Source organism: Panthera leo, chromosome C1 (assembly GCF_018350215.1).
Source record: "Panthera leo isolate Ple1 chromosome C1, P.leo_Ple1_pat1.1, whole genome shotgun sequence".
Lineage (NCBI taxonomy): Eukaryota > Metazoa > Chordata > Mammalia > Carnivora > Felidae > Panthera > Panthera leo.
This window is the reverse complement of record NC_056686.1, coordinates 32,958,386-32,978,687: the sequence shown is the minus strand read 5'-3', so window position 1 is coordinate 32,978,687 and position 20,302 is coordinate 32,958,386. Positions and strand designations below refer to the sequence as shown.

Genomic DNA, 20,302 nt, shown 5'->3' with positions numbered 1-20,302 from the left:
TTACATATCCAGTAAATATCCACATTTCCAATTTTTTTCACGAATGTTAAAAATTTGTTTCAATCAGTATCGAGTAAAGTCCACACATTATAACTGGTTAATAATTCCCTTAAATGAAAAAAAATTCATCTTTTTCATATAATTTATTTATTGAAGAATACTATAAATATTTGACATTAATTCTTTTTTTATTCTTTTTTTTTTTTTAATGCTTATTTATTTTTGAAAGAGAGATAAAGAGTCGAGCAGGGGAGGGGTAGAGAGATGGAGACACAGAATCCGAAGTGGGCTCCAGGCTCCGAGCTGTCAGCAGAGCCCAGAGCCTGACACGGGGCTCGAAGCCACAAACCATGAGATCATGACCTGAGCCGAAGTCAGACACTTAACCGACTGAGCCACCCAGGTGACCCTCTTTTTTTATTCTTGAAGAATATCTTTGTTATTGTCCAAAATTTTTCATTCCCATCCAAGGTTTTGGATGTGATATAGACAGAGGTAGAGATTAAGCTAAAATAGAGTCCTTCATTTAAGGGTCAGTTTGGGGGCACCTGGGTGGCTCAGTCAGTTAAGCATCTTCTGACTTCAGGTCATGGTCTCATGGCTCAGGAGTTCAAGCCCCTTTTCAGGCTCTGTGCTGACAGCTCAGAGCCAGGAGCCTGCTTCAGATTCTGTGCCTCCCTCTCTCTCTGACCCTCCCCAACTCACACTCTGTCTCTGTCTCTGTCTCTCTCTCAAAACTAAATAAACTAAAAAAAAAATTTTTTTTTTGAAGAGTCAGTTTGGGGGTACCTGGGTGGCTCGGTTTTAAGCATCTGACTTTGGGTGAACATAAGTCCCACTTCAGGTAAAACTGGAGCCCTGCATCAGGTGAGCCCCACTTCCCTCTCTCTCCCTCTCTCTGTCCCTTGCTCACTTGCGCCCTCTCTCTCAAAAAAAAAAAAAAAAAAAAAAAAGAGTGTTGAAAGTAGACTGATACTTGGTAAACACTGTTGTATAACACATTTACCTAGGAATACATTCTGACTTGTAAACCGATGACTCAAGAAGTTATATCTAGGGCACACTTTGGTACTACATATATTTTATTTTAATTTTTTTGATACTACATATGTTTTTAAACTTTTTTTTTTTTTTACGTTTATTTATTTTTGAGACACAGAGAGACACAGCACGAGTGGGGAGGGGCAGAGAGAGGAGACAGAATCCAAAACAGGTTCCAGGCTCTGAGCTGTCAGCACAGAGCCCAACGCAGGGCTCGAATTCACAAACCATGATATCATGACCTGAGACGAAGTCGGATGCTCAGCCGACTGAACCACCCAGGTGCCCCATGATACGACATATGTTTTTAAAGGACTTGCTAATTCAGCTTCCCAACAGCCCCCCAGTATACTTACTGTGGTGACAACTTTCAGTTAATAGTTTAGGATCTACCAGACCAACCACTGCTGATGGAACAGAGTGCCATGTGATTGAGTTCTGTTGTGTCCAAATGTGACTAAAAGGAATGGGTGTCCTGCTTTTCCTCTTTCCTTCTGTATTGCAAGCAGCAAAGACTGCTTCTCATCATACTCACATAGCCGAATTTCTTTTCAAAAATTTTTTAAAATTGGGTTTCTAACTTGCATCCAGTAAAATTCACCCTTATCGGTGTATGGTTCGGTGAATTTTAAGAAATATATATAATGGTGTATATACCCTATTAGGATATAGAAAAATTCCATATTCCAAAAATTTCATTTGTGTTCATTATTTAAAACACATACTTAACAAAATCTCAACCCTCCTGATATTGTTTTTAAACCCACGATCAGTTTGGCAGAATAATTACTGTTTTATACATTTAACCCTTTAAAGATATTATCCTAAAGAAACCTATATGCTGCATTTGAAAATCAGCCTAATTTCATAATCATTGTAAATTATTAAATAGAAAGGGGATAGTTTTAAAAGTTTAAACTTTATACTAAAATAAATTATTGATAAAGCAAAGATTGAAATATAAACAATGAAACCATAAAAGCACAATAAAACACCATAGAGATGAACATTTCAATAATCTTACAGTGATATAGAAAAGGCTTTATGAGTGAAAACCTAGAAGCCATACAAAATAACTGTGTTAAACCTGACTTGATAAATATTAGCATTTCGATATAGCAAAAACTCCAACGTAACATTTAGAACCAATAAAAGGTCATATCCAGAATACATAAAGAATTAACTAAAAAATTTTTTATTAAGTAATCTCAACACTCAGCATGGGGCTTGGACTCATGACCCTGAGATCAAGAGTTGCATGCTCCGCCAACTGGCTGACCCAGCCGACAGTCCCAAGGATATATAAAGAACTTTTACAAATTAGGGGCGCCTGGGTGGCTCAGTCGGTGGAGCATCCAACTCTTGATTTCGGCTCAGGTCACAATCTCACAGTTTCTGAGATAGAGCCCCTCGTTGGGCTCTGCACAGACAGCACAGAGCCTGCTTGGCATTCTCTCTCTCCCTCTCTCTGCTCCTCCCCTGCTCAATCTCTCTCTCCCTTTCTCTCTCTTTTTCTCCCTCTCTCTATCCCTCCCCCACCTTGCACTCTCTCTTTCAAAAATAAGTAAACTTAAAAAAAAAAGAAAAAAAATGAAATTGTACAAATTAATAAAAGATACCACCCAATAGAAAAATATACATGAGACTTGAGCAGGTACTTCACAAAATAGTATATTCAAATGAGCAACAACAACAATAACAACAAATTATGAGAGGGTTTTCAACTTCATTAGCCATTTGCGAAATGCAAATTAAAGCCATAACTAAATACCACTACCCACTCACCAGAAAAGGCAAAGTTAGTAAGATAGACAATATCAAGTACTCACAAAGTCTCACATACAAGTGAGGAGAGCTTAAATTAATACAACTATTTGGAAGACAGTATGGCAGCTACCTACCAAAGTAGAATCTACACATAACCCTTTGATCCAATAATTAGGTATATCACAAACAGAAATGTGTCGGTAAGTCCAAGAATATTCATAGCAGCACTATTCGTAATAGGCCACAAGTGGAAGCAATGTAAATATCCATCAACAGTAGAATGGCTAGATAACGTAAACTGTAGAATATTTATTCAGTGGAATATACACAACCAGCATAAGTGAATAAACTACGGCTACGTGCAATGACATGAAGGAATCTCACAAACATAAGATTGAACAAGAGAAACAAACCCAGTTTAAGAATGTGTATTGCCTGCAATCAAAACTCAGAAATAATGCTAAAAGTTACTTCTGAGTAAGATGTAGACCTAGAAGGAAGAAACAAAGGGGTTTTCTGGGAATCTGTTGCACGGCATGGTGTAAACTTGGGACTTAAGCATTTTGGTAGGTAGGTTATGCTTATGCTTCAGTAAAACATTTCTGGACACTGGAGAAAAAGAAGCTGTTTATCAAACTGAGATTTTTTTCCCTCAATGTACTCAAATTCTATCCTGAGAAAATGTCAACTATAATATATATAATATATGATATCAGATATAATATAATACATAATATATAATGTATCATATATAATATATAATTAAAACATGGTCAGAAATGTTCCTCTGTAACCACAACTTACCTAATTTACTCTGTTCTTTCTCCTTCCCTTGTAGCTCATCAGTGAGCCTTCGGATTTCTTCTTGGGCCATCCCTAACCTCTCTGCTACTTGTTCTGCGTTTCTCTCTAGGCAGTTTTGTGATGTTTTATCTTTTTCCAGGTCTTCATTATGGGACTGAAATAAAACTATTTTTAGTCATAAAACAAAAATTAAATGTACTCTTATAACACTGCACTATTTCCTACAAGCGTTTGAAAGCTAATAAAGGAAAGTAGCAAACAGTATTTCATTTATATGTATTTCTTTTATTAAGTTAAACCATATAAAGTTGGTGATATTTAATCTTTTTCCACTATAAACGTACAACTTCATATAGTTCAACCTAATCTAAGAGATTATTATTTAAATTATATAATTTATACATATAATTATATTAAATTAAATATATAATTTAAATTATTGAATTATAAAAAATAGAAACTTTATCATAGAAGTGAGTATCATCTGGAAAAAAGAGAGAAAGTCATCCTCATGTATACAGTCCATTAAATACAGTTTATAAAATTCATTCACATAACGTATTTCATTTAATTTCAAGATATGCACACGCTCAAATCATGTTTACAGCTCCAGCTCCTTTTCTGCAATTGTTTTCAAAGCATTTAAAAGCTAAGAAATTCAGTCTCAATTATACCTTGCTCTTTATTTTTAAGTTTATTTTTATTTATCTTGAGAGAGAAATAGAGAGCAAGCAGGGGAAAGGCAGAGAGAGAGGGAGACAGAATCCCAGGTAGGCTCTATGCTGTCAGCACAGAGCATGATACAAGGCTTGAACTCACAAACCATGAGATCATGACCTGAGCCAAAATCAAGAGTTGGATGCTTAACCAACTGAGCCACCCAGGCGCCCCTGTAATTATTTTCAAAGCATTTTAAGAGCTAAGAAATTCAGTCTCAATCATACCTTGCTTTTGATCCCCAAATATGTATTAATTTATATAGTCATTATACAAATTTTTCTAAAAGATAAGAAGACAACCAAAATACCATATACATAACAAAACTACTAGTGTATCGGTATATATCCTTGCAATATTTTTTATTTATAGATATTTTTTACATAGTCATAATCCCAATCTATGTACATGTTTCTGTCTGGCTTTTTCATTTAACATTGTATGAGAGACATTTTCCCACATAACAGCGCCGATTTTGTAACGATAATTTTTAAAGTCTATATAATGTTCCAGAGTGGGTGCAACATGATTTATATAATCACTTAAGCATTTGGTAGTCTCCAAATTTTGCTATTTAAAACAACACTATGAGGGGTGCCTGAGTGGCTCAGTTGGTTGAGTGACAGACTCTTGATTTCAGCGGGGGTCATGATCTCAGGGTTGCGCTGAGTGCAGAACCTGCTTAAGATTCTCTCTCTCTCCTTCCCGCTTGTGCACGTGCATGTGCACACGCTCTCTTTCTTTCTCTTTCTCTCTCTCTCAAAAAAAAACAAAAAAAAATCAAAAAACAAAACAAAACAACCCGCTATGATATACAGTTTCAACCATATATATTTATCTTGGGTTACTTCCTGTGGTTAAATTCCCAGCAAATACTTTATTCACTGGATTTAGTGCTTAATAACATTTCCTCAGATCAAAAAATTTAATTCTATGAAGAGAATTGATTCTACTTAAAACAATGTGCTATATATTAAAGGACTACCCACAAAAAGGGCTCCAAACATATTTGGGAAGAAGTATGTATTATCCCAAAGTGATTTTTCAAGGGATATAACACACGCTGTTTAAATTTTGATACATTCAATAAAAATCAGTATTAACTTCTTTCTTCTCAAATTTTTGTGATGTGTTTATAATACTTTTATGCACAATTTTATAATTTTCACAGCATGAATCTATACATTTTAATATATTCAAACAAAATAGTTGGTAAAAGCTACTATTATTAAGTAAAGGATTGTTTTTTTACCTCTCTCAGATTTTTTTTAGACTGCTGCACATGTTCCTGATGTTTCTCCTGTTCTCTCCGCAGAGGCTGGTGGTTTTGTTCAAAGTTTTCCTAAATAAATAACAAGAGATAAATGAAATTTACATCAATCAGTCTTCCTAAATAATGTCATTTAAATTTTTTTTTATTTTTTTTTTAACGTTTATTCATTTACAGACAGAGCATGAACGGGGGAGGGTCAGAGAGAGGGAGACACAGAATGTGAAACAGGGTTCAGGCTCTGAGTGGTCAGCACATAGCCCAACACGGGGCTCGAACTCACGGACCGCGAGATCATGACCTGAGCCGAAGTCGGCCGCTTAACCGACTGAGCCACTCAGGGGCCCCTTAAATTTTTTTTTAAAAGCAAAATATAGGAGCACAGTCCAATCCATTTTGTGAGGCTAGATCATGCATTCTCAGTGAGACAATATCATCCCCAAGGGAGTGAAAATTGACTCTGAGGGGGCGAAAAAAATATTACTTTTTTTATTACAAATCAAGATATACCTACAGTATATAAATAGAACTCCACAGTATATAAATAGAACTCTATCAGTAGTATTAAAATTTCATGGGAGAGAGATTAGGAAAAATTATCTAAATATTCTCATGATAGAGGAAATAACGAAAAATGGTTGGCTAACACTGGCTAGACAAACCTTGAGATCAAAACCCAACAAAAATAACATGAGAAAGAAAAATCACAGGGCAATCGTCTCACTCATAAACATAGATGTAAAAATCTTAAAATTTTATCAAATCTAAGCTAGTAATATCTAGAAAGGATAATATATCATGAACAAGCTGGATTTGCCCCAGGAATGCAAAATAGGTTTAACATTAGAAAAATAAATCAACAAAATTCTCACATTAACAGATTAAAGTTCTAAATTATTTCATCATCTCAGTGGCTATAAAAAAATATTTAAAATACTTACCACTGGTTTCTAATAAAAACTCTTAGCAAACTAGGAATAAGAGTATAAATAATAAATAAACAGTACCATTTGAAACAAAACCTTCAGCAAACATCATACTTAATAGTGAATCATTGAATACTTTCTCTGATATCAATAACAAGACAATAATACTAGATAATACCAGTAATAAGATGAATTTCAAGATAATACCAGAGAGCCTAGCCAGTATAAGGCAAGAAAAAGAATTAAAAGGAATAAGGACTGAAAAGGAAGAAACAGAAGTATCATTCTTCTTAGGTAATATGATTGTACAGGTAGAAAATACTTTAGATCTTTAAATTACTTACTAAACTGAACGAGAGGGGAGCCTGGCTGGCTCAGTCAGTGGAGCATGTGACTCTTGATTGTGGGGTTGTGAGTTTAAGCCCCACATTGGGCGTGAAGCCTACTTAAGAAAATAAACAAGGGGCACCTGGGTGGCTCAGTCAGTTAAGTGTCCAACTCTTGAATTCAGCTCAGGTCATGATCTCACAGTTCGTGAGTTTGAGCCCCATGTTGGGCTCTGTGCTGGTGGCACAGAGCCTGCTTGGGATTCTCTCTTTCCCTCTCTCTCTGCCCCTCCCCTGCTCAGTCTCTCTGTCTCTCTCTCTCTCAAAATAAATAAGTAAATATTTTTAAAAATAAATAGAGAGAAAAATATTTTAGAAATAAATAAATAAGTAAAATGAATGGAAATTTTTAGCAACAATCCTAGGTATAGGCCAATATGTAAAATAATTATACTTCTAAATACCAGCAAAAGATAATTAGAAAATTAAATTCTTTTAAAAAAATAGCATTTGCTATTAATAGCATCCAAAAATATGAAGTACCTAGGAATACATGTAACAAAGAGTGCAAGATTTTGTAGGGAAAATCATAAAACTTTACTGATATACTTCTAAAAATACATGGAGAGATATTCCATGATCACAGATCACATCAATATTTTAAGATAGTAAATTCCTCTTAAACTGATTTATAGATTCAATACAACCAAAAATCAAAATCTCAGATTTTGTAATAACATGAATCAGCTCGTTACTCTTTCCTCTTAAAATTATTTAGTGACTCTCCAGACCTTCTACACCCAAGTCCATCATCTATGCATTCCAAACGTTTCTATGCCTCAGGGCGCTTGGCTGGCTCTGTCAGTGTAGCCTGCAACTCTTCATCTTCGGGTTGTGAGTTTGAGCCCTGCATTGGGTGTAGAAATTACTTAAAAATAAAATCGTTTAAAAAATGATTTATGCCTCTACTGTGATCCAGGAACATTGCTGGGTGCTAAGTACAAACTTCAGTTCAGCATATGAGTCTCCAGCCACATCTCTTAGCATTCACTCACATGAACCAGTATGCATTATACACTGTTTCCCCTGCCAGCAATGCCTTTCCCAGCTGCTTTATGAACACCTATTCAGCTTTCAAAATCCTACTCAACACCTCTTCTGGAAGGCTTTTCTTGTCCCGTAACTCATCACATCTGACTCAGCCCTTCCTCTGAGTTTCCCTAGCCTTCTGTGCCTTTATCATGGGACTTTCCACACTGAACTGTAACCACTGGCTTTTTTTCCTTCCTCCATTAGCTTGTAAGTTCCTTGGAAGTCCAAATCATGTCTGACTTGACTTTGTTTCTACATCCACTGGCACAGATCCTGGCACATGGAATGTTCTCAATAAATAAAAACAATAATGCTAATTAATACTCTGGTTTTTTTTCAGATGGCATAAATCTTTTACCTTTTACTACAGATTTTTGTGGAGAAAAAGTCCCCTACAATAATGCTAATAAATGTGTGAGGTACTATTCTAGAGCCTTATATGTGTTATTTCATTTTCATGATCACCTTGTGGAGTAGTTGAGTGGATCTCAGATTTTATTAATGAGAAAATCAAGGTTCACAAAAGGTAACTTGTGCAAAGTCATACCACAAACAAGTAGCAGGGGAAGTCCACCCCAATCTAAAACCTATATTCTTTTTTTGTTTTAAAGTTTATTTTGAGAGAGAGAGAGAGAGAGAGAGAGCGAGCATGTGAGTAGGGGAGGGGCAGAGAGAGAGGCGGGGAGAGAGAGAATCCCACAGTGGGGCTCAGACTCAGGCAGAAGCGTGAGATGATGACCTGAGCCAAAATCAAGAGTCAGGGGCACCTGGGTGGCTCAATTGGTTGGGTGTCCGGCTTTGGCTCAGGTCATGATCTCACAGTCCGTGAGTTCAAGCCCCATGTCGCACTCTGTGCCGACAGCTCGGAGCCTGAAGCCTGCTTTGGATTCTGTGTCTCCCTCTCTCTCTGCCCCTCACCCACTCACACTCTGTCTCTCTCTCAAAATAAAATAAAAAACATTAAAAAAAATTAAAAAAAAAATTAAGAGTCAGACCCTTTACTGACTGAACCACCCAGGTGCCCTAAAACTTATATTCTTAAGCATTATTAAAACTGGCTTCCTTATAATTTAATGAATGAATGATTGAAAAAACAAATACTAAAAGACTGGCCTGCCTCTTATTCAATTACTTAGTTAATTTCAGAATACCTGGGGATGTTCTTTCAGGAATTTACTGGTCATACACCTTTGTGACTCTGGCTTTGGGCCCCGGGCTTCCAGTTTCTGCAAGAGTGTACTTCTTTCTACCAGTAAGTATGCAATCTGTTCACTGGGGCTGCTCAGAGCTATTTCAGATAAGCCCTCTTGATACAACATTTCTTCAACCTCTTTTATTTGCACTTCTGTTCGGAAGAAATAACAAATACAAAACTATTAAAAGAAATGCAGGCAAATAATTGCGGTTATATGATGTTAAATGTGTTCTTAATTACACAGCAAATTAATTTTAAAAATCAGTTATACTGTTACTACCACTCTTCTTTCTATCTGTCCAGGGTGTTTGCAAACTTTCAGAAATAATAACAAAAAAAAAAAAACAAACGGGAAAAGGTTCTCAAAAATGGTAGATATTCTTACTATTGGATAACTTTAAAATTCGTTGTTGTTTTATTGAGTGCTTACTATGTGGCAGGTATTGTACTAGGCATTTAAGATAAATTTATCTCATCTAATCCTTGCAAAAGCCACTGAGGTAGGAAACATGATTATCTCATTCATGAGACAAGGATGCAGGCACCGACAAGCCAATTAACTTGCATAACATTACGCAACAAGTCCTACCAAAATTCTTGGTGATTTCAACATTCAGATAGATTATTCTAGTGCCCTGGCTTCTCAGTCTGTTTAGCAACTAACTTCCAAAGAGTCCTCTACGCCATCTCATTCTCTACTCCCATAGTAATTCTATGGGAGTCATTAGCAGCAACTCCCCAGTCTCAATTTCCAGCATCCCATTCTCCAATCACCCCTTCCTATGTACTTCTAGCAGCTGGATGTCAACAAGTTTTTGGCCATACTGGTAACTATAATCCACTGACTTGAAACACTGCTCAATGTTCCTTACCCCACTCTTGTTCTCACTTTCTTAACTAGCTTAGATTCATCCAACCAGTTCATTGTTATCATCACTCTCTTGAAACATTCACAACTCCCATGCCTCTCTTTCCTTCCGTTATACTTGGTTGACAGAATTCCAGCCTGTTTAAGTCCAACCCTTCAGCCCCACTGCACCTCACTCCAGAAGCTGAATGTTGCTGGAGAAAACTGCACAGCCAGGGCTGATTGGTTTCACTCTCACTTCATGTCTACTCGCCTCAAGTGAGTCTTTATTGTCCAGCAATCCTCCCACAATTCCCCAGAATTCTCTCTCATTCTCTTATATTTTCTAGAGCTCTAGACCATTATTTCATTCCTCTCTCTCCTCAAGTCTCCAACAGCTCCTTTCCCTGCCCTCACTCTCCGCTGAATACCCTGCTTCTTATTTCACTGAGAAAAAAAGCACACTCCAAAGACAGCTTCCACAATCTTTCAAAGATTCCAAAATCTTTTAAATCTCATAAATCTCTCGTGCAATTTAACAAACTATCCTTGCTTCTAACTCTCCCCTTGTGCACTGGATCCCATTCCCACTTATCTCAAAGACCACACGCTCGCAGTTGACTCCTCTCGATTGCCCCATCAAGCTTTCTTCCCAACTTAGCATTGTAATTATCTTCAAGACATGCTATCATATCTCCCACTAAAAACAACAATGAACACAAGAAGAAATCTTCCTTCAATCTCATATCCCTCTCCAGCTTCTACACAACTTCCTCACTTTCCTTTATAGCACAGCTTCAAGAAGGGATCAACCATTGCCATGTCCCCTCTTCCTCTCCTACCACTCCTTCCTGAGTTCACTGCAAGCAGGCTTTCATACCTACCACTCCACAGAAGCAGCTCTTGTCAAAGTTACTGATGACCTTCATGTGACCAAATCCTATAGTGAATGATCTGTCCTTGTTCTACATATCCTATCAGTGATATCTGACCTACTTGTTCACATCCTTTTCTTAAAACACTGTCGTCATTTCTCTCTGGGACCCCACACTCTGCTGGTTTTCCTCCCACCTTGCGGGCCACTTCTTCACAGACTCCTTGGCTAATTTCTCACCTTTTCAGCCTCTAAACATAGGAATGTCCCAGGGCCCATCCCCGAATCCTCTTTTACTCCCCAGATAATCCCTATAGTCCCAAGGCTTTAGGTTTGGCTATATACTGATGACTCCCAAATTCACAGCTGCAGCTTGTGGTGCCTTCCAAACTTACACAGTTGTCTACTTGACATTCCCACTTGGATGTCTAATACATGCATCAAAATGTACATGTCCAAAAGCAAGCTCTTTACGGTCTTCCTCAAATGGGATTTCCCATAGTCTCCCCCACCTGAGTAGCTGGAACTCTAATATTCCAAATGCCCAGGCCAGAAAGCTTTGGGACACAAGTGATTTCCCCCATTTTCTCCCACCCAACATTACGTCCATTATCTAGTCATATTAGCTCTATCTTCAACCTTCAATTATATAAGCTTTTCTGGAGTAATTAAGTTTTATGTTCCCCAAACAAACAAACTTGTATTTTGTAAAGTGCTCACTAAAAATAATAGGGCTTCTTGCAAAAAACAGATTGGTATAGACCATTCTAAATCTCTGTCATTGTGTAACTAGAGTGCTATAAAAAACACTGACAATCCTTATAATTATACTGGTACATTAAAAGAGTTACATCAAATTCCATCAAGTATAGAAATACTATAGTAGGGGCGCCTGGGTGGCTCAGTCGGTTAAGCGTCCGACTTCAGCTCAGGTCACGATCTCGCGGTCCGCGGGTTCGAGCCCCGCGTCGGGCTCTGGGCTGATGGCTCAGAGCCTGGAGCTTGCTTCCAATTCTGTGTCTCCCTCTCTCTCTGCCCCTCCCCCGTTCATGCTGTGTCTCTCTCTGTCTCAAAAATAAATAAACGTTAAAAAAATTAAAAAAAAAAAAGAAATACTATAGTAAATATAGGGCTTTATCTTCTTTTTAAAAACCAGGCTTGCTGTAAAGGTGAGCTAAAAGAGTTGAGTCTGTGGAGTTATGGAAACAAAGGCAAAATGCACAAAGATTAGGGATATCTTTACAATAAGCACTTCCAAGGAGAAACATGTGGCCAAACTGAGGCCAGAAGAATAATGTGGGACAAATGAGTTTCACGTATAAACTCCAAGGCTTGCTTGCTGGTAAGCCAAAATCATTAACATGCTGGGGGAAACTGTATATGAACTTCTGCCTTGAAATGACATAATTCCCCTATTTACCAATCCTTCAAAAGCTAATTTATGCTGGCAGCAGGACATACATATCTTCTGTTTCTCATGGAATGGCAGCTTAGAGCCCTGAACAACACTCCTGCTGAGAATAGCTAAAAATGCCAGAAGAAAACTTAAAACTCTTAAAATGCAACCACTATACAAACAAAAATAGAACACAAACTATTAAGCCAGAAGAAGGAAACTCAGTATATTCAATGCAAAACAAGAAATGAAATTAAAGGAAACAAGAGTGTAGTTCATATGAGATATATCCTGTGATTAACTCAACTTTCCCGTCTGAGATTCAAAATAAAGAAAAAACTTCCATCAGCAGACCCTCATGAAAGGAAGTTCTAAATTGAAAAAAAAAAAAAAAAAAAAAGATTTCAAATAGAATATCTGAGATGCAAGGAAAAATGCTGAGTACAGAAAATAATAAATGTGTGGTAGATATAATCACCGACCATATATAATAATAATATCTAATTTGTGAGGTTAAACAAAATAGAATATTCTAAAGGGGTCCTATCTGTATCCTCTTTTGTAGCTTTGCAGTACTTAAATATTTTCTGAGTCCATAATATGCTAGGTACTTTACAGGGCAGGTGTGATGGGGAACACAGAAATCACTAAGACCAGGGCAAGATCTCTGCCCCAGAGGAGCTGACACAGGTCACTAGGACAGTGTGGTAAGTGCTCTAATAGAGGCTGAAGGAAATGACCATCCTGTGCTCTCTCACACACATTTCAGACTATTTCACAACAGATAATTTAAAAAGACCAGGCAGAAAATACACCCAAAACATTATAAGTACTTTTCTTGGAGTGGAAGACATATAGTAATTTTCCCCTTCCTTCTTTTATACATTTTCCAATTTCCTATAATTGTTGCATATTCCTTTTAGAATTAGAAAAAAAATTAACTTTATATTTTTATAAGAGGAAAAATTACCCTGTTTCGGTTGGAGCACTTTAACCTCATGTCTAAACTGTTTGTTTTCCTTTTCACAACCGTGAGACAATGTTTCTCTTTCCTCTGTTAAGGTATGGACATGGTTTGCATACTTTTCCATCTAGAAAGAAAATAATACATTTTTTTACTGTTAGTCCATGGATCATATAGTACCCCATATCAAGTCTATGAAGAGATCACTATACTGTTGTGTCTATAATCTAAGAAATAGGCAGAAAATTCAGCTTTCCTTAAGTGTGGGTCTCCCTCCCTAAACTTCCTTCCAGCTGTTTTATGTTATCAGTCATTGTTTCCCATAGATATGACGATATATCACCACAAATTTCTGGGACAGTCACAATCTCTACTTTTTTTTTTTTCCCATTAACATATCAGGTTTTAAATCAAGTTGCCTTATCTATAGTTTAGGGAATATAGTCATGATACTCATAAACAGAGAAAAATCTCCACAATAATTGTTTATACTCCTATGCTAACAATGATGATTAAGAAGTCTGAAATCTTAATAGAAGACTGCATTAAAATAAATTATTGAGTATTAAAAAAACAGCTTCTGGTTCATATGGCAGCTTCACAACAGGTACTTTTATGTGGCTCATAATAATAGATTAAAAGCTAACTCGATGCTCTGGGTACTGTACTAAGGACATCAAATATTTACTTTTCACCACAATCCTATGAGACTGTTATCCTCCCCCTTTGTAGGGGAGGAAGCAGGTGGCTAGAGTCCAAGGGGTTTGCTGTGTCATGCAGGATTGAGTAAGAGGAGGAGCTAGACCTCACACTCAGCAGGCCCACCCAGAGGCTAAGCTCTTACCTACTGTGCCAAATTGCTTAGAGATAGACTACCAAAGTAACTGAATTTAGTTTTACTGAATTGTGAGGACAACTCCTCACAATACAAACACAAAAAGCTGAGTGGTATAGGAGGTAACAGAGCACTGCCACCCAACTTAATAACTTCCTGCTAATCTTCAATGTCTTTCTCTTCAAAATGGCAGGAACAACACTACCTATTTCTAATAATAACACCTATAATTTATTGACTACTTGCTAGGTGTCAAGTATGTGTGTGTGAAATGTTTTGTGTGCTTTAACCTCACATGTACTTGTAAACTTCACAAATCTCTTTGAAGAAGCTATTATCATCCCCATCTTACAGATGAGGAATTTCAAGTTCAAAGAAGTGAAGTAACTTACCCAAGGTTACACACAAAGACAGTACTAAAGGCAATGCTTCACCCCCTTGTGCCTAATGTTAAAGTTCATGGTCTATTATTGGTCTATTATGCTATAGATAATAATAGCATCGTCTATTATGCTATCCTGCTTTTGTTCTAAAGGAGCTGCATTCTTCTCTGAGTTTGGAAATAAAGTTGTCCTCTAAGAGTTAAATTTAAAAATCAGTAAGTTGCATACCTGAGCTGAGATGATGAAACACAGCAGAGTGATTTCCAAGCAATCTGAATTTCTTAACTTGTTTAAAGAAAGAATACGTCAGAAAGTATGTTGATCAGTATTGGAAACATCAAAAAGAGTGATAAGAAAGACAAAAGATGTCATTATCTACTCATCTAAGGGCTGGGGACCCTGGTTCTAGTCTATAACAGGTCCAGAAGTAAGGGCAGGTATAGATTAGCCCTCTTGTGGAATTCAGGCTATCTTAGCCAGTGCTATAAAAATTTAGAATGATTTGTTCAGCGAGTAAACATCTGTAACCAAACATCTGTTTGGCTTCCCATGTAGTGTACCTGTAGGGAAAGAATCCATCAGCCACAGGACATGTATGTCTCGTTCCTGTGACAATTATGTTTCTTACCGTCAGTTAGTAAGCTGGTATCTATTTTTCCATAAACTTCTTTGTGAGTGTGGTTAATTCAAGATCATCTTTGAGAAACAGATCCTCTTACAGAACACTGACTACTCAGGTTTCTAAGCCTACAAGCAAGAGAGTCGGCTGGAGGGTGGGTTATTGAAACAAAGATAACGAAAGCCACCTTGAGCAGACCTGCTGGGATCTTCAGCCATTCATTTCTGGGTAACATCCTGTACATGTACTCTACTGGAAACCAATGCAGACTGTTGGCATAGTTCATGAAAAAAATTATACTTGTGAGTGCTTTGCAAACTGCACAGTAATATTCAAATGTTGGTTTTTAATGTGTCAGTTTAATGAAGGACAATGAACAAAACCACAGGTATCTTAAAACTTTATGTTATTAGCTCTTACTTCTTTCATTGCTTCCGTGTGCTTCACTGTAAGCTCTTCTAAATTTCTGGTAGCAGTGCTCAGCCTGTCTTCATTCTGGAATAAACGAAATAGAGTGGTTCTTCTGTAGCAACAAGGGGTCCAATCCCTTCTTTGTCAAGATGGTGAAGTACGTATTCTAACTGCACTTGTGCCTTGGTGGAAGAGATGAGCATATGTGTATGTACACACACACACATGCACACACACACAACTGAGCATGCAAGAAATCTGATATGTATATACACCCAGAGTTAGTCTCTGTACAAAGTATAGTCTAGTTCTGTTAATTAATGGGTATGTTATCCAGTTATGATGAACACTTACATGAAGTAGCCAACAACACAAAGAAAATTAAAGTTTCAAACAGCTTTACAGTATCTCTAAAATAAGAAATGATGAAAAAAAAAAGAAATGATGACATGATATATATACACACACACACACACACAATACAAATGTGTGTTTAAAAAAAATACACGCTTTTCTGTATACCCAGTTCTGAAGTTTATAATTTAGTAATCTGAAAATCGCCCGAAGGCCCCTTGCAAAGTTATAAATTCCAAAGAAGCGCCCTCCGTTGAATTTGAGAGACACAGGGACTCCTCTGGAAGCTAGACCGCACACTGCTCCTGTGCCATCAAGGAATTATTGTGCTCACAGTATATGGCTTATAATTTCTGGTGACTTCTAAATCATTCAGCTCTCTTCCAAAACTTCCTGATATAAGCCTGCCATCAATATAATCTTTAGCTTTTTCAATTCAAAGTAGTCCTGCTACAAAACAGTTTACACTATAATAGTAGGTGAAACATAGATTCCCACTTGCTGGAGTTGTTTGTATTTGTGTTACTAGAACCTCCAGCTGTGAATCAGACTTGCTGTTAAAATCAAACACAGCTTTTAACCAAGTTAATCTCACCCAAATTGTAGTGATATGCATAATTATTACTGTACTGCAGACAGTCCACAGAAATAATACTGTTTTGTTTTTTTAACAGCAAAATCATGTTTTTTATTATTTTTCTCCTTTCTTGCTATGTTCTTCAGAGTCTTATCATTTTCACATTAATATTTTTAATGGGCAATATAGAATTCTAATTATCATCTGAATCTCACACAGGAAGAAAAAAGGACCCAGGTCTGGATCTTTGTACCCTATGTGTCCTCCTCATGACTGACAGCTAAAAATCTTGCCATGCTCCTCTCCCCCACACTCCCATCATCTGGTCCCCAATCACATTCTCCTTCTCCCTTTTTAAGGCTAAATAATATTCTAGTTCCTGTCTGTGTGTGCACACGTGTGTTTACATTTTGTTTATTCACTCATCTGTAATGGACATTTGGGCTGTTTCCACCTTTCAACTGGTGTGAATTAACAGTTCTGTGATCATGGGTATACAAATATCCATTTAAGCCCCTGCTTTCAATTGTTTTGGGTATATACTTAGACGTAGAATTGTTATCATATAATTCTGTTTAACTTTTTGAGGAGCTGCTGTACTGTTTTCCAAAGCAGCTGCACCATTTTATGTTCCCACCATGCAATGTAGAAGGGTTCCCATTTCTCCACATCTTTGACAAAGTTTGTTATATTTGTTTTATATATACAGTGATATATATCATAGCCATACTAACGGGTGTGAGGTGATTGCTCTCTTAAACTATAATTGTTTTACAATGACAGTGAGACTTTAGTCCCTGGACCATTACCTCTCTCAAACTACCAGATATTTTTGGCTTTTCCTGCCAAGCCTGGACCCAACAGTTGATCATTTCAACCTCTCATCAATGTCCCCCCTTATCTTGCTCCTTGCCCCACCTTCCCTGAAAATCCTAGCCCTGGAAAAGTTCAACCATTTGCCTTTTCTACTGAAAAGTTCAACCATCTATTTCAGTTTGCTGAGTGCTGGTACGGAAAAATAAAACAAGCAAGCCGACTGAAGCCACTACAAATTCATGGCTGCAGCTTGAGACAAGCTTCTCGGCTGCTAGATCATTCTATGCATTCTTTACCAGATTCTGTTACCATTTCACTCAGCAGCTATTCAGAACTTTCATCTCTCCCATCAAACTCCAAGTCTTACCTCTCCCCTCTTTTGGCAGATGATCTTGTCTCCCACAGCACTAGCAAAACTAGGGTCATCATATAACTTTGTCAGCTTCTTCCCTTACAGCAAGGTACTAGCCTTCATCATTAGAGACCTTGTTCTCTTTCCCCCTCAGTGGAGGAGATTTCCATCCTCCTGACCAAAGCAAATTTCTTCACCTGTGTTCTAGATCCTGTCCCTATGGCTTCTTCAAGAAAGCTTTTCTCTTCTGTATACTCATTATCTCCTTCTCTACTGATCTCTTGCCCTTTGCTCAAGATGTTTGTCGTAGAAATAAAGATACAAAAATAACCCTCCTTTGACCCCACCACATTCCTCAGAAGCTACTGTCCTCCTTCTAATTTGTCTTCCCCTCCTCAAATAACTGCACTTTGGCTTCTGTTCTTACCACTATACTAAAAATATCAGTTACCAATGGGCACCTGGGTGGCTCAGTTGATTGAGCTTCCGACTTCAGCTCAGGTCATGATCTCACAGTTCACGAGTTTGGATCTCACGCCAGGCTCTGTGCTGACAGCTCAGAGCCTGGAGCCTGCTTCGGATTCTGTATCCCCCTCTCTCTCTGCTACTCACCACTCATGCTCTGTCTCTCTCAAAAATGAATAACTGTTAAAAATTGTTCAAAATGCCAAATTGGACATGTTTCTGTAACTTTTATATATGATCTCTCTGCATTATGTCCACTCCTATCTTGAAAGTGTTTCCCTTCTCTGTTCTGTGACATCACTTTCTCCTGTTTTTACTGTTACCTCTCTGACCTTTCCTTCTCTGTTTTCTTCCTGGGCTCCTCTTCATCCACAGCCCCTTGAGATGCTGCCATTCCTAAGAACTCTGCCTTTGGCTCTCTGCCTTTCTCACTACTATGGTCATTAACAGCTTGGGTATAGGAGTCTGACACATCTTGAAACCCTGCCTCCACCATTTTCTAGTTTCATGACTAGGCAAGTCACCTAACTTCTTTAAACTTTGGTTTCCCCCCAAAGTGGATTAATAATAATGCCTACCTCATGGGATTGTTAGCATTAAATAATAATCCATCTCTGTGAAGCTCCAGATCTATCTAGAAAAAATGGGAAAAAACAGAAACACACTGAAGTTAACAAACACAAGTGCATGTGGCAAAGACTGCGCTTTGTCCTCCAATATTTATTCTTCCCTTTCCCGCAGCGTAAAATAATCTGGTTTCCCGAATGATCACACGTCTGCCTGCCTTACTGCTAGATACAGCCATGTGACTAAGTTCTGATCAATGGGATGCAAGTGGAATTGTGTGCCACCTCTAGGAAGTGCCCTGAAAGGAACAGGATTCCCCCTTCCTCACTCGTTCTTCCATTCCACTGGCTGGAATGCACACAAGATAGTTGAAGTTCGAGCAGCCATCCTGGACACCATCGGCTAGCAGCCACATGCCACAGATAATATACTATCATGAGAAAAGAAATCTGTGAATCTCTGACAATTTCAAGATGTCTGGACTGATTTCTTCTTGACTCTTATTTGGCAGACATAAATTTCTATCTTTCTCCAGCCATTTTTATTTTGAGCTTTCTGACCCTCATGGCCAACCAATCCAAACTACTACAGGAGGGTTACTTAAAGAATAAAACACAAGGGCATACGCTGGAAAATAAATATAACTACATAGGAGCTGGATATGGAACTGTGCAGCGCATCCTGGACTAGACTGGAACTAGCCTGACCCATGAGGTCTTTCGGCTCTGTCGTTTCCCCATGAATCTGCCCCCATTTGCTAGCTTTTCTACATGGATGGACTGTCTCTGCCTGCTCATCGGCCAGGCTAAAAACAGCCATTCACATGTTAAGCCTATGTAACTTTTCAGATAAGTCATTTCTGTTCTTTATCTTTTAGTTCGAATTCATGAAAGAGGGATGATTATTTTTTGCTCACCCAATGAACTGTGCCCCCCTCTCCAAAGTTAGTTGTATAATCCTCATTCAGTCCATTGTGACTAGAATGGGTTGGAAGTAGGGGTGTAAATACAGCCACCAAGGTCTCCTCTTTTAAAAATTTTTTTAAATGTTCATTTGTTTTTTGAGAGAGAGAGAGGGTGAGAGAGAAAGAGAGAGAACGAGCGGGGGAGGGACAGGCAGAGAGGGAGACACAGAATCTGAAGCAGGCTCCAGGCTCTTAGCTGTCAGCACAGGGCCAACACAGGGCTTGAACTCACAGAGCGCCTCATGCATGACCAGAGTCACGGACCCTTAACCGACTGAGCCACCCAGGCGCCCCAACCAAAGTCTACTCTTTAAGCAAGGATTGCTGGAGAGGTACAAATTCCAAAGAAGAGGATGTAGGCTAGGAAGGCAATCTAAAATGAGTCTACTATTTAAGACCAATGCATATCTAATTATCTGATGAACAACTCAGTTTGAACAATCCACTCATCTTTCCTTTCCACCTGCTCCGCCTTCTGTATTCAATAGTTAATAAAATCACCATCAATATAGTTTCATAAGCCAGAAACCTGGGAGGCATCCATGGCCCTGCCTTCTTATTTATCCCACTCTCATTAACAACCAGTCCCTGAATGTGTAGATTCTCCCTCTTATCTAACAGTGCTGCCTTAGTGTAGGCTCTCCTCATTTATTGTCCAGTTTATTGTATCCGTAACTGATGTCCCTGCTGCCAGGCTGGCCCCCATCCACAGCCCTCAGACTGACCGTTCTGAATGCAAA

General features: G+C 38.1%; 1 protein-coding gene across 1 annotated transcript in view; it reads right to left on the bottom strand.

Annotated features, from left to right (window-relative positions):
* The window catches only part of CCDC30 (coiled-coil domain containing 30), a 126,049-nt gene extending 107,416 nt beyond the window's left edge, over positions 1-18,633 (bottom strand). The window contains exons 1-7 of the mRNA XM_042950487.1: positions 18,610-18,633; positions 15,477-15,551; positions 14,666-14,722; positions 13,226-13,346; positions 9,095-9,288; positions 5,582-5,671; positions 3,613-3,766 (exon numbers count right to left, since the gene is read on the bottom strand). Of these exons, the coding sequence (XP_042806421.1) occupies positions 3,613-3,766; positions 5,582-5,671; positions 9,095-9,288; positions 13,226-13,346; positions 14,666-14,722; positions 15,477-15,485 (625 nt within the window). The 5' untranslated portion in view covers positions 15,486-15,551; positions 18,610-18,633. The remainder of the gene's footprint in view (positions 1-3,612; positions 3,767-5,581; positions 5,672-9,094; positions 9,289-13,225; positions 13,347-14,665; positions 14,723-15,476; positions 15,552-18,609) is intronic.
* Between the last annotated feature and the right edge of the window lie 1,669 nt (positions 18,634-20,302).